This window comes from Natrix helvetica, assembly GCF_964273705.1.
Source record: "Natrix helvetica genome assembly, chromosome: Z".
NCBI classification, from domain to species: Eukaryota; Metazoa; Chordata; class Lepidosauria; order Squamata; family Natricidae; genus Natrix; species Natrix helvetica.
Window position 1 is genome coordinate 116,172,318 of NC_138554.1, and position 22,171 is coordinate 116,194,488.

The window sequence follows — 22,171 nt, forward strand, 5'->3', positions numbered from 1 at the left end:
TTTCAAAGCAGAAAATATGCAGTGCCTCGCCAAACAATAATATACAGCTTTATTTTTCTTCAACTGTCCTAACCTAACCACTTGAATGATTGTGGAAACAGGACAAATAATCATGCTGGGCTGCACAATGAAAGGAAACAAGTACATGTGTTAAGGCATATTTCAGGTGGCAGGCTGGGCTAATGTGAACTGAACTGGAATGTTAAGGAAAGGGCAGGGATATTAAGGATAACGAGAATCCAATGAACACTTCAGTTACCAGCAGAATCTGCTACAAAGGAGACAATGGAAGAAGCAGAGAGAGAAAATAAACAGAATCAAAAGTGTATTCTTAAAGGGAAAATCCAGCCTGGCCAAAGCAACTTTGTCAAGAAATAAAGTGAAGCAAGGGTCCTCTTGCATAAGTTATTCAAATAAACAGCTAGCAGAGGGAGCAACAGAGATGACCGGAAATGCCACTGTGATGGTTCAAATCAAGGAGGCATTTATCTCCTTTTGCCATCAAGATGGTATTTCCAGGACATTCATAAGAGAGACAGGAAGTTGATAGCCATCTCTCATGACAGTGTTCTAGTTAACCTCACCTTTTCTTGAAAATATTAGAGAAATGGGTTTCAATTGCTTTCTTCCAAGATACCACTTGATCTGCCTATTCCTGTCTATTGCCCTAGGACTTTGTGGTAATCTTCTACATGCTTAGCTTTTCAAGATCAAACAAAGTTATAACTAATACAATATTATATGGATTTGTACATGTGCATTGTAAAGTTGTTTTCACAGCATTAAGACCCAGCTTTGGAAATTGGTTATTATTAATTTTTTGTTCTTTTATTTTTGCAAAATAAAATTGTACAGCTAATTGTCAACACTTACTGTAAGGACTTCTCCAATACTGTATTTTTCGTCTATTATCAGTGTAGTTCCATACCAGAAAGCCAATGCATAGGAAGCATAGATAAATAAGAAAGCAACTCCAAGCGAAACGCTGGTACTGATAGACTTCCTTATCCCAATGTTTTTAGCATGTTCTAAATTTTTATGATACCTGAAAGAAAAATGGCAAACATTATAATTGCATTGGATGCAAAAGTCATTTTCTTCTGGATTATATTGTCTATAGTTATTGATGTATGTATGTTAAGAAAATATATACTCATGTGTTTTGCTTATCATAATTCTAGAAAAATATTTCTGCACAAAATTAATTATTACAACTACTTGTCATGTACTCAAGGAAAAAGAAACAAGCAACATTTATTTATTTAATTAATATAAGAATATCTATATTAAATGAAGAGTTTATCCTAAACTGATCAAATGGTCAATTTTTATGATCCGTGGTGGCGCAGTGGTTAGAATGCAGCATTGCAGGCTAACTCTGCCCACTGCCAGTGATCCTAACTGGCTCAAGGTTGACTCAGCATTCCATCTTTCCGAGGTCCATAAAATAAGGGTCCAGATTGTTGAGTGTAATATGCGTACATTTTTAAACTTTTCGGGGAGTGCTGTAAAGCACTGGAAAGTGGAATATAAGTCTAAGTGCTATTGCTATTGCTACATTTTCTATCAGTCTTTTTGGCAACAACAGTATTACATTATTTAATTTTGGCCAAAATTAGTTATTCTAAATATTCAGTTATTCCTTCCTACTTGCTGCTATAATGTCCTTTAAGTAGCAGCTTGTATATGTGTATAATTCATATCCAAATTCATTTAATTTCCTTTTTTATCACGAACACTTGAGGTTTACACTGGAAAGCTACTGCAAGTCCTGCATGAATGAACAAGAGGAATCAAAACAAGGAAAAAGAAAAAAAGAATCAGACTGTAGAGTACTCTATTTCATTACAATTCCCAAATTTGCAGTTTTGCAAGAGTTTTTCATTTCAACTCCCTGATGATTGAGGACAATAGGAACTGTAGTACAAAAGATTTGGAACAGCAACATTTTGACGAGATCAACTCTTATGAATAATGATGGAAGAGTATAGGGATGAATTCTACTGGTCTATCATTTACATGCTTTTGGAAGAGTCAAATACACAGAATGAAATTAGCCAGAGATTCTATGTAAAATTAACAGATTTCCCTGACCGTTCAATTTCTTTCTTCTGTCCTCCAAAAGCTATCACTGTTCTGATAGCGCCTAGGACCTCCTCAGCAACTGACCCAGCTTTTGCATATGCAGCAAGTTCCTGATTAGTGAATGCAGAAAGGATCTGTGCAAAAGAAAAAAAGTTTTCCATCTAAAACAATTTTTCATGAAATCTAATACCAGCTTCATTTTTACATCTAATCTAATTAGATATTAGACACTGCCTATATCCTCCGCCCCCCCAAAAAGAAACATACAATATATTTCTTCTTAAAATCAAGGAATTTCTACCTGCCCCATCTTTGTTCCCCTTTCCATGGCCAGAACTCTCTCTTCCCCACCCTTCTCTTCTCCTCTTAATAAGTTCTGGCGTTTTTCTTATTTTTGTAATTGCTTTTGATTTTTAAAGAATATGAGCACAGCACAATGTGGTTGTACCTAGTATCCTGATATTTCAGAGAATTCCTTGGCAGCAGCTTTGACCTGTTTTGGGGAACCCACTATGCCTACTCTAACTTTATTTTGTAGATAGCCAAATTCTAGACAGCCATCAACAATGTCCATCTTATCCTTTAGGGAAGTTTTATATCACGAGGCAAAGCTTTTCATTGTGTATTTCACTCTCCTATTGAGTTGCCTTTGGCTTAAAAAGCGGCCATAAATAATCAAGACTGCAATGCCTGGTCTTCTTTTATCCCTTGCCATGTATTTTTTCCCCCTCATGGCAAGGAATTATACTGAAAACTGACTGCTGAAATGGAAGCAGCAAAATACAAGGAAAGATCTGGAGGATCAGGGAGCAGGCAAAGGCATCATATTGCCTTGGCTACAGGAGAGAATGATTTAGAAAAAAGGGGATAATGTTTAAACAGCTGAGATTCTCAAGGGCCAGGTAAGTCTCAAAATATGGAGAAAAGCAGAGTGGTTTTGCTCAAGCATGAAAAAGGCTCTCTTAAAGGACATAGGAAACTCTCAAATGCAGATACAGGTTGAATATTATCTTCATTTTCACAAGGAGGAAACGTACAGAAATGTAATCCCCTAAGAGGGAACCATGATGGCATTTTCATGATTGAAATGAGTGAATTGTGTACTATACCATTACATTTCAGCAAAAGTATACCTGCCTTTGCCCAAAGTGCAGCAGAAATTCCTAGAACAGGACTGACAGCTAGGATTACAAGAGTCAATTTCCATCCTTTAATGAATCCGACTATAAATCCTGATAGAAATGCTGATATTCCCTGAATCAGCATTCCAATTTTATCACCAATTCCTTCATTGATTTTGGATACATCACTGAAAAGAAATTAGAGCAAATGGGTAATATTCAAGATGCATTTTTGCTGGTTTTCTGACATACTTCAGTTGTATCGACACAGCACAGTTTGAGTATATACATGGATATAGAATATATATTCCTCCTACCAAAAATACACATATACAACAGTTGTAGCCTGAATAAAGGGGGAAATTAAAAAGGAGTGAGGAAAAACACCATGAACTGGAAGAAGCATAATTTGTCAGCATTCTATATAAAAGCCAAGTGTACTTAATATAAGGTATTTATGCTAACTTTTGTTTTGTTTTGCTAGGTAATGAATGAATTTGGTGGAGATTTTAAGCAGAATCAAAGATGCATATACATTTTAGATTGGTAATTTCAAGCAGATGTTTCCCTTGGACAACGTAATTTTGGAGACCAATAGAATGCAGAAAATCTTTACCCTGTTGTCATCTAGTGCTACACATATACAGTACATTTTCAGAGCTGAATTTTGTTAACACAAACTAAGCACTTGGAATTTAAATCTTTAAAGCTAACCAAACTGATAAATTAAATTAATTACTGAAGAAAAAGCATGAAATGTGGACTCACTCTATAAGTCGTGTATTCAGTTGTCCAACATCATTTACATCAAACCATCCTACTTCTTGCCTCATAATGGCATGGAAAAATTGTTGCCTAATTCTTTTGACCTGGCGGCCAGCCGCAAGTGTCCAACATGCAATGTATGCATAGGAAGAGACAAGAACTCCAGCTCCTATGGCTGAATACCAGTATGCATAACTGAAATACAATATTGAAGAGGTAAATTCAAGAAGGTAACCTATGTTTGTCTGTAGCATCATAATTAATCTTAAGAAAGGAATTGACCATAATGTGGAAAATATACTCAATGTAAACAAGTAAAAAACATGGAATACCTGACCAAAAAATATCTGCTTAGATTGTTTCATAGTTATTAGGGTCCTAAAAATATTATGAGTACAACACTGAGGCAACTAGTCTTCCTGTTCTTCTCAAGAAATTTGCATTCAAATGGAAGCATGCTGTCCTGAAGGTCACTCCTATCAGCCTTCTAAATAACTTACCCAACGTACATAGCAAATATGGCTATTTGCTCCTTTGCCTGATGAATTATGAGACGTCTAGTCCTACACAGCATGAAGACAACTTGGGGAAGTTTGCTGCATAAAACAAACTATTCAAAGCATTAAGCCATCTTGACTTGATGAATACATTTATATTGCTTTAATCTGCAGAAATATTCTTGTTGCAGGCATAGGCATGTACATCTAGCCAAAATGATGAAACGTTCTTCCTTGATCCCTCTTCCTTTGTCTCTTCTAGCTTACCATCCATAGTTGTAGGGTGGTACCATGTTTCCCTGAAAATAAGACCTGGTTTTGGGCTCCAAAATAAGCACCAAGGGTTATTTTTGGGGATGTCTTATTATGTACAGCAGGCAGTGAGCGCACAAGAGTGGGGTGGGACAACATTCGGTACAAACAGCTGGGCATGGCCTGAACATGGGGTGGAGACTCAGAGCTTTAAAGTGCGGCAGCAATTGAGTCAACCTCGAAGAGTGGGGGCAGACCAATTGTGAGAGAGTTTGGATGGGGGGGGGGGCACACATGGCTTTCTCATGCCAGTCCAGCCCCAGCAGCACTGGGATGGCCATGCTAGGTGGGGTGAGAAGGGAGCCAAGGTGGGTGGACAGGCTGATGCTCCTCTGGATTGAGTGGGGAGCCTTTGCCCTGAGGATGCTGGGGGGGAAAAACCTCCCTGGCTGGTCCGCCTGAGAGGTGAGTGGGGAGGCAGCATCCCAGGGCCGAAATACGGGCAAAACACTGGAGAGTAGGGGGGGCACTGAAGTGAGATGGCATCTTGTCTACAGCGCCCTTGCCAGCTCAACCTTCCCCTCCAGGGCTGAGTGCTGTGGTATTTCAGGAGATGCCAGCCATGCATCTGGCAGGCCCGAGCAGCTGCTGGAGAGAGACTGCAGCTCTTGGGATAGGGTTTGCCTTGCCACGAGATGAGTCGAGGCAAGTGGGGGGGGGGGGATAGAGCTGCCACATGCATCCTGTACCCATGTACCTCTGGGCCCATGCAGCTGGACCACTCCTTGCTTGGCAACCTATCCCTACCTCTTCCCTTTTACTTCTCTCCCAAGATGGACTGCCATGCTATGAAGGATGGATGGGGGAGGTTCAGTCCCCTTACCCAGTTCCCCTCAGTTTCAAAGCCAGGACAGAATGACAGAAAAAGGCCTCCACTGCTGCTGCACATCAGCCACCGCCTCTCCGCATCCATCACCTCCCCAGCAGCAACCTCCTCCTCTACCTACCATGCCACCTAATGCTGCGCACTCCCTGTTTGCTGCCTGCATTGTATGGTTTCAATGGTGGTAGCTCTGGAAGCTGTTGATAGTCTCTCTGTATCATCCCTGGGTTGGTGGTTTTGGCTACCTGGCCCTCTTTGAGGCTCTGCCCACACAGCCATGGGAGAGTTGGTGGGTGGAGTCACAGGGGCACCCCAGCTGCCAGCCCTGGTTGGATTGGATCTCTCTCCCTCCCTTCCTTCCTTCCACTGTGCAACGATCTCTGATCCCCACTTTCTCACCAGCCTGTATTGTCCCATGTCTTCCTTCTCCCTTCACCCTTCTGGAAATGGCAGCCCTGTTTTCTGCCACTTCTCCTCCCGGAATTGTATTGCTCCTTTGTATGGAAGAACGCTAAGCTCCAGGAAAACTACCCCACCTGGAGTTGGGCAAGGAAGGCAAGGCTCCCCTTCTCCTATGGTTCTGTAAAGCCATTGAGATTTTGCATGGAAGAGCAGATCCGTTTCCTGCAGGCCGGTCCGTGAGAAGGGGAATGGACTCATATATACATTCAGCTTCTTACAAAAATCATACGAGTAGCTACCCTCAGCTGATCCAGAGGGAAACATGTCTTCTTTGGATTTTAAGACAGAAAAGCGAAGCGAGGGGCAATTTCAAAGGCCCTGGAGGTAAAGAGCAAAGCTCTTCTGTTTGCCGTCTGAAGCAGGTGCAGAGGCCAACCCTGAGGGGAATGATCTGCTTCTCCACACAAAACCTCAAGGGCTTTGCAGAAACATCAGGGAAGGGGAGCCTGGTCTTCCTCGCCCAGTTCCAGCCAACGTAGTTTTCCCATAGCTTAGCCAGCCCAGGGATGATGTACAGCAAGTGCTGTGAGGTGAGGCAGGTAGTGATGAGGGCTGGTGAGAGTTATATAACAAGGAGCAATGGGTGGAAACTAATCAAGGAGAGAAGCAACTTAGAACTGAGGAGAAATTTCCTGACAGTTAGAAGAATTAATCAGTGAAAAGGCTGGCCTCCAGAAGTTGTGAATGCCCCAACACTGGAAGTCTTTAAGAAGATGTTGGATAGCCATTTGTCTGAAACAGTATAGGGTTTCTTGCCTAGGCAGGGGGTTGGACTAGAAGACCTCCAAGGTCCCTTCCAACTCTGCTATTGTATTGTATTGTATTGTATTGTATTGTGTATGTGGAAAAAGAGTCCCCTGCCCCGTTTGCCACTGTTTCCTACCAGCAGCCTCCAGAGCTGCCGCTATTGAAACCCTACAATGCAACCAATGAACAGTGAGGAGGCAGAGCGAGGAAGCATGGCAGGTAGAGAAGGTGGCAGCTATGACTGGGCAGGTGATCTGAAGGGGGGGAGGCAGACACAGCTAATGTGCAGCAGTGGTAGAAGCCTTTTGCTGTCACTCTCCCTCCCCCCCGGCTCAGAAATGGCAGAAAGGGATCGGGTAAGGAGACTGAGACTTCACCACCTGTCCTCCGTAGCATGGCTGTCTGGCTCAGGAAGAGAGTAAAAGGGAAGAGGTGGGGGTGGGTCACCAAGCAGGAAGTGACCTGTCTGGGGATCCTGCAATGCATGGGTCTGGGGACCTGGGGTAGTTCCAACCGCTGCCCCACCACTTGCCTCGCCTCACCTTGTGGCAGCAGCACTGCTGCACCACACAGCCTCGTGCTCTATTGCAGCCTTGAGCAACCAGACAGTGGGATGGAATAGGCAGGGTCTTAACTAGGATTTATTTTTGAAGTATGGCTTACATTAGGTACATACGCAAAAATCATGGTAGAGTTTATTTTCACGATAGGTCTTATTTTCAGGGAAACACAGTAAAAGCCTACATGTAAAATATTAGGGAGAAGATAGCAGCTTGGGCAGAGCCATTTTTAACCTCTTTTGTCCTATTTTTGCATAAATGCAGTTACCTGAAGTATAGAATTGCAGTCTTCCACCAATTCCCTAGATTCTGGATTGTCACCAATATCAGAATGCACACCAAAACATTATTCCCTAACTTGATGACTTCCAGATTTGTTGAAGCAGAGTTTCAACAGGCTGTATGTGTACCTGAGTTATAGTCCAAAACATTGGTATTCATCAGGCCCTCGAATGACTGCCTCCGCACTCCAAACTATAACATTTAATAATTTATATACAACACAGCTGTTCTACTTAGGACAGATAACATGATTGATCTGATCATACCTTCATATGCTGTGACGGCATATTATTTTATGAGCACCATAACTTGCTTTACTGCGGTAACTAAAGTGCATCTATTGAGATAAGAACTTGTGGACTACTATCAAAATAAGGCATCACCTTAATCAGCTTTTTCTCATTTTTGTTTTCTGAATGTTATCATCAATAACTGACCTTGAGACTAACATGGCTTGTTTAAAGTATAGGCAACTTCATTGTTTGCATTGTATTCAGACTTACAAACTTTATTAAAGGAACTTATTTAATCCTTGTTTTAAAATATTAAAATTTAAATGAAAATCTAATTTATTACACTATATATACAAGCACTTATAAACATGTCAAATATGTAATGTATAACAATATATGTTAATATAAGGTACCTTGTCATTTTTTCTTCTAGTTCCTTAAGAGGTTGGTACTTGGAAGGATTGGTTAAAGATGTTTCATTATCTAAGTAAAAGGAAGAAAAAAATGGTTTAAATCAAGTAAAGATAATATTAAGGGGAAATTAACAATTTAATAACTCCAGCCACAAGATTATCCCGTCACAAGATTATAAATTTTTTTAACTGTTATTAAATGGTATCATTTGATAATACCAAGATAATGGTTGCCTGATAAGCTTCGTTGTGGCTATTCCTGCAATTATGTTCTTAAGTCCCTGCGGGGAGAGGGGGGCGGTATATAAATTTAATAAAACTCAAACTCAAACTTAATAAAGAAATATCTTTGGTTTTTAGTAATATTTTGAATGACTGTGCACATCATGATTTCAAAAAAGAATATGTAGGATATAATATTCAAAGAAAGAAAACTGAAAAAGTGATTCCTTGTGTTATCAATTTGGCTTGTGATTCTAGTCCTTTTTGACTTTACAGATAGACCTTATTTATTGATCGCTTCATGCAGTGACCATGTCAAGTTGTAATGCAGCTGAAAAAGTAATTTTGTGACCAAGGTGCACATTTACTAACTGTGCAATCTTTGTCCCTGACTGTTATGTATTCACCATTCCAATCAGTATTTGTCCTGTTCCTGACCCATTTTTCTTTCCTCCTTCACAGAGTAGAGATTGGAAGGAAGAGTTTACAAGAGAGTAAACATTCCCCATTGTGTGCCTGCTTACTCTCTTGTAATTCCTTTCTCTCCAATCAATGTAAATAAACAGTAATTCCCTCATTCCGAACTATCCCATCATTCCAAAGGATGGAGAAGTGGGCAAAAGCAAAGCACAAACACATTTATGTGTTTTCCCATTTAGTAATTACAAATGAAGTTGCCTGTCTCAATTGTGGTTGCTAAATGAGGACTACCTGTAGCCATGTTATCCTAGAGAAAATAGGAATATTACAACTATCTCTTGTATACACAGTTCTCTGTTGATAGCAGGAAATAATAAAGCTCAGAGAGTGTTGGAGAGTATTTAGGACTTTCTGTTTAAGGGCTTAATTAGTCTTGTTAAAATGTTGTTAGATCTAAGGTTGTGGGACAATCTAAGGTTTAGGACTTTATGCAGCCCTTTGAATCAGTTCTGGCTACATTTGTCCTTCATAGGTAGTATGATTCTTGCCATTTGGTGATAGAGAATATTAAAAATATAGTGTAAATTCTAAAATAGATTTATCCTTTATAATACAAAGAAAAATGCTAATCTGTGGCAATAAATAAGAAATAAGAAAAGTCCACAAAATGTTAACTTCTGTCCTTAAATATGTATATTTATTTTAAATGAATATTGTTATTTGAAAGTGTGATATTTTTAATAGTAATACTAAATGGGCCTGCATATGATTTTCAGTGGCTCACACAGCTATTTTTTATTTTGGTCCCATCTATTTTTGCAATATGACCTTGTACAAGAGGATTCCAAAGTTTAATTTGGCATAAGCGTAGTTTCCTATGTTTCTATCACTGCTTACAAGCTCCAAAGATTATTCTTTACAGTCAATCTAGTTTTGGTAAATGATTCTAATTTGTATATAACATTTATTATTGGTGCTAGATATATTGATCTATATTTATTGTGTTTATAATGTAAATTTAAGTTTCTTCTCTTGCAGTATCAGTTTTACATGGATGACTATATATAGAATACAGAATAACAGAGTTGGAAGAGACCTTGGAGGTCTTGCAGTCCAACCCCTTGCCCAAGTAGAAGATCTTATACCATTCTGAACAGCCGTTTGTCAGTAATTTAAGAATAGAATGCTCTTATTTGTAAATCCTGCTCTAGCCAATGCCAGCAGTTAAGAGCCTACAAAACATTTGGCAGTTTTCTTAGAGATCCACTGTAAAAAATACATGCTGCAATTCTCTGTCTTTGCATTCTTTTCATGACATTATTGACTCCTCTTACCTAGAGGAAGAGTTCCAGATCCAACAAAGGTATTTGTCATATCTCCAAAAACAATCATCATAACTGGAAGGGAAGCCCCATGAAGGGCTGCAAAAATAGTGCCCACTATCATTAATAATTTATCCAGGGAATCGGAGTAACGAAACTGTAAAGCAAATTATCCACAAGGCAAAAATTGTCTACTTATTTATAACTGTCATACAACTAGAACACAAACATCTATGAGATAATTTCATAACTAACAAGCAGCATTCATTGACTTTTTATTTTTTCAGATTCTTGCATTAAATTAAGCAAACATAATATAATATGGTTTATATTAATACTTTAAAACAGTGGCCCCTGACCATTTGGTCACCAGGGACCAGTTCCATGAAGAAAGGTTTCTGTGTACGTGGTTTTGCATGCTGCCTGCATCCGGAGAAAGGGGCTTTACTCATTTGCATGGCCCAATTTTCTGGTACTAGTCCATGGACTGGGGGCTGGGAACCCCTGCTTTAAAACAATGTTATCTGGCACCTTCTTTAAAAAATAGCTTGAATACAAATTAACACACTTCACATAATATTCACAGAATGAATGTTCTTATTTAGTTTTACTGAATATATGCACACACACATTTAAAACGTTTCGCTATTTTAATTGTAAATTTTAAAACAGAATCAGTCTCATGTAGTGGTTAAAATATGAAGTTAGAAATATAAGGCTGAGAGTGTTAATCCTGCCTTAAAGAACAAAGTGAGCAGGGTTATCTTGGGCAAGTCAGCTCTAAGAAGCAGGCAATGGCAAACAACTTCTGAAATCTTGCCAAGAAAACTGCATGAATTAATCCAGGCAGTCAGTAGAAATCAACACTGACTCCAATGTACCAAACAAAACAAAACAACAAAAATTTCAAAACTTACCACTGCAAATGGGCTGACCATATTTATTTTTTCCTTGATTTTTTTCTTTTCTCTATAAAATAATATATAGACAAATTTCATTTTTTTCAATAAAGAAACATTTAGATAATTAAAATAATAAACAAAAAACATAATTTGTACTTCTCATACTTAAAGTGTCTCTAAAAATGAAAGTGCTAATGATCCTAACTGGGATGCTTTAAAATCTGCACTATTCCATAATGTTAATTTAGCATGACAAAAATAATCAAAATCCATTTTTTTTCCAGAAATTGAATACTATAATATTTGAAACAATGTATCAATATAAGTAGCTATGTTTAATGTGTTTTATTGTGAACCTCAAAATTGTTGGTTTCTCATAATTCATTTTAATATTAATTATTATTATATCATGCTATTTTATTGTTTATTTCTGATTTTTTTCCTTTGGTTTTCGATTTGCTTTTAATTGACCTAAATCAGAATATTCAAATAAATAAAGAATTAAATTAAGGAATTCTTAGTACTTAGTAAATAACAGTGCATTAAGTTATGATACAATGTATAACTAACTTAGTTATACATAACTAAGTTATGTATATATTTATTTATTTATTAAATTTATTTGCTGCCCATCTCACCAGAGTGACTTATGTATTCTTATGCCATGTAACATTTCTCAAATAATTACATCAAACATGAATGTTTTGTTTTAAGATTTCATTCAATATTGATACATGAGAATGTTGAAACCTGATCCTTTTCAATTTAATTTTTTTTTTTCATTTTGGGGGAATAAAACCTAGCTAAAATTCATTGAAATCAATGTCTTCCCAAATAATTATAATTCCCTAAATCTGAAACTGATCCATGAACACTGTCAAGCAGGAGAAAAGCATTTAAGTGTTCCTATTATTTTGATAACTGAGTTTGCTCACTGTGCCATAACATGTTTTGCTTGGTTTTGTGCTGAGTGAATACAGCCATTTTGGTTTACAATCTAATTGCCTAACATTATATGTCTATTAGGATTTAAATGAACTACTGTTTATCAACTGATGTGTGAATACAACAATACAAGGATCTTGGAGTGTATACTTATAACAGAAATGGACAATTTATTAAGACCAAAGTTCCTATTTCCAGCAAAATACTCTCTATGTGCATTGTGCAACTCAGGAGTATTCTATCGTAGCCCAGAGAGATATGATAAGAAAAACAACAGCTGCTGAATCTATGCGTTTCTATAAACAGGGTCAATAGGGAGGTGGGGCCAAAAGTGGGAAAGTCAGATATGTTTGTCCCACTGTATGTTCTCAGCTACCAAAAACAAACATGAACGCAATATAAATAGCCAGCTATATTTGTACACTTTCACCAGTTTGTCAGAAGCCGATGATGATGCAGAAGGTAAGTAACACAGGGTTTTCTTAAATGATATTTCATTTTTGAAAAACAAAATATCTTGTTGAAAATCTGTAGGCAGGCAGTTTTCACAACAAAACTTTTGAAAAATGTAAAGGAAAAAAATAAACACAGTAAGACTGAAATAGAGAAAAAATAAACGAAGTCACTGAACTAAAATGAAAGCTCAGTAAAGCCATAGAGGATTCCAATGCCCTTTTACAGCACATGAATAACAAGATATACTAAGAAATTCACAACACTAAATATTAGAGTATATAGAGAATATGGAGTCACCTCTATGTGGGCAGCAAACAAATGTAATAATAATAAATAAAACATTAGCGTTTAGCTTGTAATCCATCATATGATAACAAATTTGTTGAATATAGAACTTAGGTCTGAAAAGTGGTATATTTTCAATGGATGTTTGGCCTCTAATAGAGAAAGAATTAAGTGGCATAAAGCAGATAAATATATCAACTGAAAATGCGAAAAAGCAGCCAACTAAAATTGAAAAACCTACTTTTGGCTTTCAGAAGCATCTTCAAACATAATATTCTCATCATTAACATTTCCATTAATGTGTTTCTTTCCTTCCTTTTCAGAAACCATTTCTACCTGTAGAAAAAATAAATTTCTCAGGAAATTAAATGATAAACCAATTTATTGTGTAAAGGAATATGCTGCCACTAAACTAAGAACAGAAATAAGCACAATTTTTAGAATTTTTTTAAAACAAATGAAATAATATTAAAAACCATTATTCAGTAATTTGGTTGATTAAATAAAGCATTATCTTGGATGCTTTTGCTCCACACTTTTATATATTTTCTGTGCTTGGAACAATCCTAAGAGATCAGAATGTTGGATATTATTTCAGGAACCTGTATCCAAATTTATAATATTAGCAGATAAGAGGGTGTTCTTTAGTTTAGGGGACAGTAGTTTACACAGAGGAAAAATAAGAAGTAATGCACAAAATAACATAAATAAATAAACAGTGAAAGGCACCAGTAATAGCAAAGATGGAAAGTTGTTTACAATTTTATAATTCATAATTTAATACAATTTCATAATTTCATAATTTTGTTAACAAAATGAACGTCATCCGCCCAAACTTGACAAAAGTGTGATTCTTGGCTTCTGAAAGTTCAGCCGGGAGAGAACATTAGTGTCCTCTTAGGACAGCAGGTTACTTAGATATTTTATCTTTCCAACTCTTTTTAAACACAGTAGTTAAGTGCCCAGTCTACATAATTCAGTGAAAAAGATAAAAACACAAACTTACTATTTTGGATATACTGATTGCCCTTTGTCTTTGAATTATTCGGAGCCTAAAGATTTAGATGTGATCAGAGGCTGTAGATCGGTGGAAAGAATTTGCTCAGTTACACCCAGCACTTATAAAGGAACCGCTTATTGTGGATGACAACTGTCAGCAGTAGCCCTTCCCCTTCGTCCTTGTTCTACCCTGGAAAATTAAATCCATGGTAATTGATCTCCACCTCTGCCATAACTAATATTTAACAAAGCTTGAATTGACGCTTATGAACTCTTGCCCTCTAACTCCTCCCTTTAAAAAAAGCCCCTACCTTAAACTTCTGACTTTGAAGATCAGCATTTGTTTCTCCAAATAGGAATCAGAATATCAATGCCCTAATGTCTTGGGGGTGGGGTTGTGTGGATGGTAGGAGTGGAGTGGAACAATCATTTTCAAACATATATTATATTTCTACATATAATAAAGAACAGAAGAAGAATAAATATTTGGAGGGAAAATGGAGCTAAGAAATAATATAAATAAAAGGAGAATAAAAACATAAACTTAAGAAAAGGCAGGGAGAAAGCAGTATTGCTGTTATTTGACTGGTAGCCTCCCTTCTTTCTCATGGTGTGTGGATTAACAGATTTGGAATGGACCTTGAGGTCATCTAGTCCAACCCCCTGCACAAGGAGGAGCCCATACACCATTTCTGACAAATGGCAGTCCAATCTCTTCTTGAAAGCCTCCAGTGATGAAACTCCCACAACTTTTGAAGGCAAGCTTATTAGGGTTACATAATTTACTTATTTAGCTAAATATTTCTGATACATCTCAAAGCAAGATATAATTCATTGAACAATTCAGCAAAAGCCTTTAAAAATACTAATGACACTAAAATACACTACACTGAGTCATGTAAGATCCAAAGGCTTCTGTAAATTTTTTAATATATTCCTAAAATAAAGTCCGTTTTGATGTCTCAACATTCTACTCTCGTTGTGTTTCTGTGTGATTTGCAAAGATCATATCCCAAGAAGAGCCCCATTCAACAAACTGTAATACTCAGGTTGTTACAAAACATTGATATTCCAAATTAGCAATATCTTCATTAATTTGTTAGACTATGCCAAATTTATCCCCTTTGTTAAGTTCATAATGACACTTCTAGAGAGGTTGTTAATTGTCTGATTGCTCCTTTCAATTCACTGAATTAAACATAATTCAGATAATGAGATCTTGATTTTGCATTTGTGACTTTCTTATATTTGCCAGTTGCTGATTCTGTTTGAAAAGGAGTAGGTGTGCAACAGATTTGGCATGGGATCATTCCAAATGTATTTAAGTTCCTGTTTTTTATCTTACTAAGACTTCAGTCAGGAGAAGTGTCCCAGTGTTCATTGATTAATTAAATAATTGGAGCCATGATTGTATAGTGGTTAGCCTATTGCAGGCAAACTCTGTCTAGAGTTGGGAGTTCTATTCTGAGGGGCTCAAGGTTGATTCAGTCTTCCATCCTTCCGAGATGGATAAAATGAGGATCCAATTTATTGGGGGCAATATGCTGACTCTGTAAACCACTTAGAGAGGGCTGTTAAAGCACTGTGAAGTGGTATATAAGTCTAAGTACTAAGTGCTATTGCTAGCTGATTAAAATAAATCAAAATAATTTCTTTTTTAAAAAAAATTGTTTATGGTTTTTTTCCTTTAACATTCATAAGTGCTTGGTGAACAGTGTATTGTCCCTGTCAATTTAATTAAAACACAATACTAATGTTGATAATAATATACATGATAATAATCTTTCAACTTCTAACATTTACGTATACATTGTAGTTATTATTTTATATAGCAGTATACATAATGATATTTTCCCCATTTCTACTTTCTACCTCTTTTTACTAACCCCTAATAAGGCAATTCCCATATTGAGAAGTATTATGTATCTATCCATAATCTCTTGCCCTTCTTAGTATTTCAATTCTTATTAACTTTTTAACAAATCTATCCTGCTAAAATAAATTCTTGTATAGACATTGTATCAAACATTTTTTACTTCCACACATAATGAGAATTGTAGTGTATTGTAGTTAGAAATGTTGTTATGGCCATCAATCAGATTCAACAACAGATGAAACAAAATAAAACAAGATAATTTATGGAAAGGTCATTGATACAATTCAAGTATATAGGTAGTCCTCAACTTACAACAATTCATTTAGTTACTGTTCAAATTTACAACAGCACCGAAAACGTGAATTACAACTATTTTTCACAGTTACAATCTTTGAAGCATCCCCATCATCATGTGATCAAAATTCAGATGTTTGGCAACTGGTTCAGACTTATGACCATTGCTGTGTTCCAAAGTCATTTGATCCCCTTTTGCAACCTTCTGACAAGCAAAGTCAATGGGGAAGCCAGATTCACTTAACAACCAGGTTACTAATTTATCAACTTCAGTGATTCATGTGATTTTCCAGATGTTGAGGAACAAAAGTTCTAAATATAGCATTCATTACCAGTAGTTATTTTTTCTAGGAAATTAATTATCATGGAATTATGTAATCATTTGAAATTCTGAATTCTAGGCTAAATATTAAGAAAGCTTCCCCTCCTTTGCTGGGTAAATATTAATCAACCTGTTATAAAATATTTGATTACACATAGGCTTCTTTTATTACTTTTATTATTTTGTTGCACATGAATCATTTGAAGCTAAGTAATGTCAACCTCTCAGATGGTTATGCAAGTAGATAATCTTTGAACTTTGTTCAGTTAAGGGAAGAAAGGTGATCATCTTATACTATCTTTTTAATGAAGCTACACAAGCTGAGAATTGTGTCCTTTTCTAAAATGGTGCCTGCTTTTGGGGTGGCACCATGCCACATCTATACAGGAAGGTCATGTGGGGGATTGTTTGGTTCTCTTTCCCGAAGCAATTTTCAGAAAACTGAAGTGAAACATGATGAATTGTGTAGAGGAGAGGTAATGTGGACCTAGCGGGGCAGAAAAGAGGTCCAAGGCCTATGGATTCCAGCCAAATGGGGGGTAGGCCCAAGAGACCAGCAGGGTGGGATGGGTGGAAAAATAGGCAGGAGGTGCTGCAAAATCCCTGTGGTTGGTTGTAAACAGATTGCCAAGCACCCAAATTTTGTTCAGATGATGATAAGGGCACTACAGTAGCTATAATTTCATGTACAGATTGTAAGTCCCTTTGTTCAGCACCATTGCGATTTCAGTCAGTCACTGAACAAAAGGTTAAGTCAAGGACTATTTGTAGCAATATTTATTACGTATACAACTGAAATTATTTATCAATTGCTATTTAATTTTACTACCTTTAAAGAAAATGTGTATAGCATCCACTGAATAAAAGTGGCTATAATATTTCAAAATCTTGAATTATTGGAGTGGCCATATAATGAGTTTTAATGTTCAGATTTATTGAAACTAGTCATACAAAAATTGTGTACGACTGTATTTTTATGCTGAACTGCTTGCATTTCGGGATCTTTTTTAGTCCCTGAATGGAGTGGACAACTATATAAATAAAATATATTATTGAACGTAGGGCATTGTTTTTAGATACACCACCTGCTATGACCAGCATGTGTTGTTTCCATGTATTTTTCAATAGTTCTTGTTAAGATTGTAGATAATTGTCAGGGAGGAAATGTGACTACAATCACATAGGCTTTCATGTTTGGCACTATCTCCCACCTTGTCCCTAACAAGTGCTTGTTTCTTGTACTATGGGAAATCTGTTTCTGATTATTTGCTTTTAAGTGTTGGTATTCATTGTTAAAAGTCATTGAGAAATCAAAGCCTGGAACTAAAAAAATATCTTTTAAGTTTTTGTTTCATTTCTTTAAGAAGTTCTTTTAAGTTGGGTGTTTCATGAGTTATAACAAAGCTTACTTTAGGAACATGACAAATTGAAACAAGCCTTTCTCTGAGTGCTCTCCCAATCTCAGATCTGTAGGAAAGCAAGTGCAAATGTTGCACTAAGCCATTGCTTGTTTAATGATTGTGTTAATGATTGTGTAAAGACCTATCGTTCCCATCACCAGGCCTCTTATATCTGACTAGGCAGCCCTAGAATAAAGGTCAGGGTGATAGTTATCAGTAGTACCAATTGCCATTGTGGTCCCTTCCCACTTCTCTAAGGCCATGTGGACAGAAGCAAGCCTAAAAGTTGGTAAATGTTTTCCCCTTTCTATTACCAAAAGAAAGCAGAAGGCAATTGAAGCCCAACAAATAGTAGCCAGTTTATATTTTTTAAAAAACACACTGAGAAGGCAGCACCCTTCTAGAGTTCTTTGTCACTATGCAATGCTCATTGGTAAATTCTTAAGTAGAGAGGAAAAGATTCCCAAAGAATGAGTCTATTGTAGGCTATTGAATTTCTGATGTTCTATATGACTTGAAGTGGAAAGACTGGGTACCTGTAAAAAGAAGACAGGTATGTGAAAAAAGGGGAAAAGAAGATAGGGAAGAATGAAAAAGACCAGGTTTGGGAGTAAAGAAGCAATACTTCTCACTCTTATTCTATCAAAGAATGTCATCTAATGGTAGTCCTCAGATTATCTGTCCTAAGATTCTTCCACTGAGTGATTTAGTGATTTTGCTGAAAAAAGATATCACAGCTGACATTCTGCTGGCATGGCCTTTGTTTGGGTACAATAGCAGCAAAAAGTCTTGTAATGTCATCTGGGATATGTCTAAACCTAAATTCCAAAAGGGGAAATATTCCCCTTGCCCTCTTCAATTTATAAGTTGTAGTATTCATATTTAATGTGAATACTGCAACCTATAAATTCCAAGGGGCGGGGGAGGATGATATAATTGTTTCTTCAGCCTTGACATAGGGAATAATGCTACATTAGATCATTTGCTACATTAGAAAACTTTTGCCTTGTCTCCAATATTTCTGGTTTAGGAAAAAACTTTTTGTACAAAGTTCTGGGACATTACAGTGAATCTTGGATGAAATATTGTGTTCCAATCTTTTCTCATCAAATTTCAAATTGCCCTTGAGAAGATCTACCCGATTCTATAAAACCTTTTAGGTATAATCAAGCATCGTGTCCTTCTGTATCCCTTGTGAGATTTGGAGTGGAAGGAGACTCTTACAATGGTTCCATTTCTTTCAGACCGGGAATTTAATGAATAATCATAGAGAAAGAGTAATCAAGTCCTTGTCTCCTCTTGTATGGAATGCAATATGGCAGTCATATTTACAACGGTTGTATGGAATGCTATAGAGCTTGGTCTCCATTGATATGTTGTTCAATAATCACATGAAACCACTGAAAGGGAACAAGGGTTGGTTTGGGGTAAGGTATAATCTATCCTTATATATCTCTACCCAAGGCTGCACAAGAAATGCTCTGATGATTGGGAGCTCTGAGAGATTGGATGGGATGAAATAAACTCATACCAAGTCCACACACCCTCTGAAAAACTGATCTGTGCCTTAAGAGTTCTTCTGGATTTAGAGCTTCTGCTTATGTAACAGGTAGAATATGTGGTGAGAGAAGCCTTCATTAAGCTTTTCCCAACATGCCATTTGTGACCATTTTTGAAAGTGGTTTATGTGAATAGTAACCCATGCCCTCATTGTCTCCATATGCAGCATGATCTAATTTGAGCTGCTTGAAAATATCTCAGAAAATTCAGCTTGTGAAAAAATGAGGTATCCTACTTGCTGATCAGTAAGAGCTATTTTGGGAGGATAATGCCTACATTCTGGGTGCTGTATTGGTGATTTGTTTCTGAGTCTAATTTGAAGACGATTATAATTTGGATTCAAGTTGTCTTCGGAACTCTTGTCACTAAGAAATTGTGGTCAATTAAGGCCAAACTTAATGATTTACATAGGGGAAGGGATTTAACAGTTGGACTATTTACATCCCAAAGATTCTCTGCCTACTCACTTAACAAGTCTGTTCAGATTACAAGAGAAATAAAGCACCCTGGAGGATATATATGGGGTTCCCCTCCTCAACTTGCTAGTACTGAAGAAGCTATTTCATTAAGCAGCAAAATGCTTCAAACTACAAAAAAAAAAAAAAGACCAGTTGCCATGACTCAGCGTTCAGGCAACTCTGCTTGGATGACTTGAGAATTTCCATTGACAACTCATCGCAGAGTACATGAAGAACAAATAATCGATATGTCAAAAAAAAGAGGAATTGAGCTTGAAAGACTTGACTGTCCTTTATTATTTTTAGGAAATGCTTTCTATTGATTCTTCAGAAAATATAACTAAGCAGGGATTAAAGAGATAAAAAGAGAAAAGATGTAGGGGAAAAGTAGAGTAAGAAAAGAAACATGCAAATATAACAACAATCAGGAAAACAGATCTTAAATTATTTCATTAGTCAGAAATATAAGCACATAGAGCCATGATAGCGAATCTATAGCATGCGAGCCGTCACCTCAGCTTAGCTCCACTGGTCGTGCGCTCCTCCTGCCAGCCAGCTGGTTTTTGGATCTCTGCTGTGCATGTGCAGGATCATGAATGCATGTAGACGGTTGGGGCATATGTGGGAGAGGTTGCATGTGCATGTGGGGGGCAGATAAATTTACTGATTTCTGATTTTCATTTAATTTTCATTTAATTTTCTTTCATTAGTAATTATGGAAGGAGAAAAAATTCAAACAAAACAAATCTGATGTTACTTTATACTTTTTGGCAAGATTGGCGGCTTGGCTAATCAGTAGGTGAACTTCACAGACCTATGCATGAACTTCTGTAAACCTTATTCATTGCACTTGAAATGAACTTGAAAAGAAATATAGTGGCACTAAATCTATGTGTCACATATTAAACTTTAACCAGAATGGCAATAAACACCAATTCTAATTGTACTCTTCCCCCAAAGTTTGTGTTTGTCACCGAATTTTTTTTTATAAAACCTTGTACCTATACAAATATTTTTACAGATAGTCCTCACTTACTAACCACTTGTACATCTACTGTTCAAAGTTATGACAACACTGAAAAAAGAGGTTTAGGACTCAAAGTTGTGGTTATGCAATGTTCCCTGTCATGTGATTGGGATTCAGGCACATGGCAACCAGTGCACATTTATGATAATTGAAGTGTCCTGCAGTCACATGATTGCCTTTGCAACCTTCATCACTAGTTTCCAACAAAGAAAGTCAGTGGGAAGCTGACAGAAAGCTTTCTCAACTGAACTGATTTGCTTAACTGCAGTTAGAGCTGATATTGTAGGTTGGTGCAGTCATGTCATATTTCACTGTATAATCACAATGTTGTTGTTTTTTGAACAAAATTTTATTGGTTTTTAGAAAAAAATATTCAAGGAAAGGGGTAATGGATGAAGTACAAATTTTGACAGTTACATTATGCAGGAAATGGCCCTCCCCCCATTCTCATAACTTTCATTTGTTAATACATTAGATTGTTATTACTTAATAATATTTTGTCAGCATATAAACTTTTATCTTAAAATAGTTTCAATCACTTTATATCACACAGATTTTCAAGTTCATTTTTGTGATCTGAGTTTTCTCAATATTGCCTCTTCTCCCCCCCCTGGCAGAGCTCCGGCACCTCCCGTGTCCTGTATGTCCGGTGTAATGTCATCAGGTTTATCTAGGAGAACCTTATTTTTTTCCATGAAGGCCTCAGCCTCCATGGTTGTGTTGATTCTAACTCTCCTGTCCTCCCAAAATATTAGCATACCTTCTGGCAACAGCCATCTAAACCACACCCTTTTCTGGTATAATTTATTCGCTAGGAGCGAATATTTTTTTCTTTTATCTCTAACTTTCTTTGGGATCTGTTTCAGAATGGCTATTTCTCTATCCTTATATTTTAATGTTTGCCCCCTTTGTGCACTCAGAATCTCGTCTCTTGTGGGCTTTCTAAAGAATTTAATGTGTACCTCCCTTGGAACATTATGTTTTCTAGCATATGTTGAATTTACTCTATAAACCAGGTCCATGTCCCACCCCATCTGTTGTCTGTCTTTTTTAATAAATTCAGCCAATAAATTTGTCATAATATCCCTCAGGTTTTCATCATCAGTCTCAATTACATTTTGGAATCTAAGGAAAAATGGCATCCGTTCAAATTCCGTTTTTATCTGGTGGTTCTCAAGTTCTTGATTTCCTTTCTGCACCCCCTTAACCTTTCTCCTCATCTCAGCCGTCTCCTCCTCCAAAAGTTCCAGTCTCTGTGAGTTTTGGATCACGCGATCTTGATTCTCTCTGAGCTGCTCGTTCATTTCCTTCAGTTGATTTTTTAAATCTTCCTGCCCCTTTAAGAGTTGTTCAAACATCTGTTGAAAGTCCACCTCAGAGGGC

The 22,171-nt window shown here is 36.9% G+C and overlaps 2 protein-coding genes across 3 annotated transcripts in view; one reads left to right on the forward strand and one right to left on the reverse strand.

Annotated features, from left to right (window-relative positions):
* ABCB1 (ATP binding cassette subfamily B member 1) overlaps positions 1 to 22,171 on the reverse strand; it is a 73,716-nt gene that overhangs the window by 36,068 nt on the left and 15,477 nt on the right. Inside the window, exons 2-10 of one of the 2 annotated variants that reach the window (XM_081969867.1) lie at positions 13,859 to 14,041; positions 13,094 to 13,188; positions 11,182 to 11,233; positions 10,277 to 10,421; positions 8,301 to 8,370; positions 3,975 to 4,166; positions 3,223 to 3,394; positions 2,095 to 2,219; positions 874 to 1,045 (exon numbers count right to left, since the gene is read on the reverse strand). In XM_081969867.1, coding sequence (XP_081825993.1) covers positions 874 to 1,045; positions 2,095 to 2,219; positions 3,223 to 3,394; positions 3,975 to 4,166; positions 8,301 to 8,370; positions 10,277 to 10,421; positions 11,182 to 11,233; positions 13,094 to 13,182 — 1,017 coding nt within the window. In that variant the 5' untranslated portion in view covers positions 13,183 to 13,188; positions 13,859 to 14,041. The remainder of the gene's footprint in view (positions 1 to 873; positions 1,046 to 2,094; positions 2,220 to 3,222; positions 3,395 to 3,974; positions 4,167 to 8,300; positions 8,371 to 10,276; positions 10,422 to 11,181; positions 11,234 to 13,093; positions 13,189 to 13,858; positions 14,042 to 22,171) is intronic. The other variant, XM_081969868.1, reaches the window with a different exon arrangement.
* Positions 12,465 to 22,171, forward strand: part of RUNDC3B (RUN domain containing 3B) — an 80,795-nt gene continuing 71,088 nt past the window's right edge. Inside the window, exon 1 of the mRNA XM_081969885.1 lies at positions 12,465 to 12,573. The gene's annotated coding sequence lies outside the window, so the exon portion shown is untranslated. The remainder of the gene's footprint in view (positions 12,574 to 22,171) is intronic.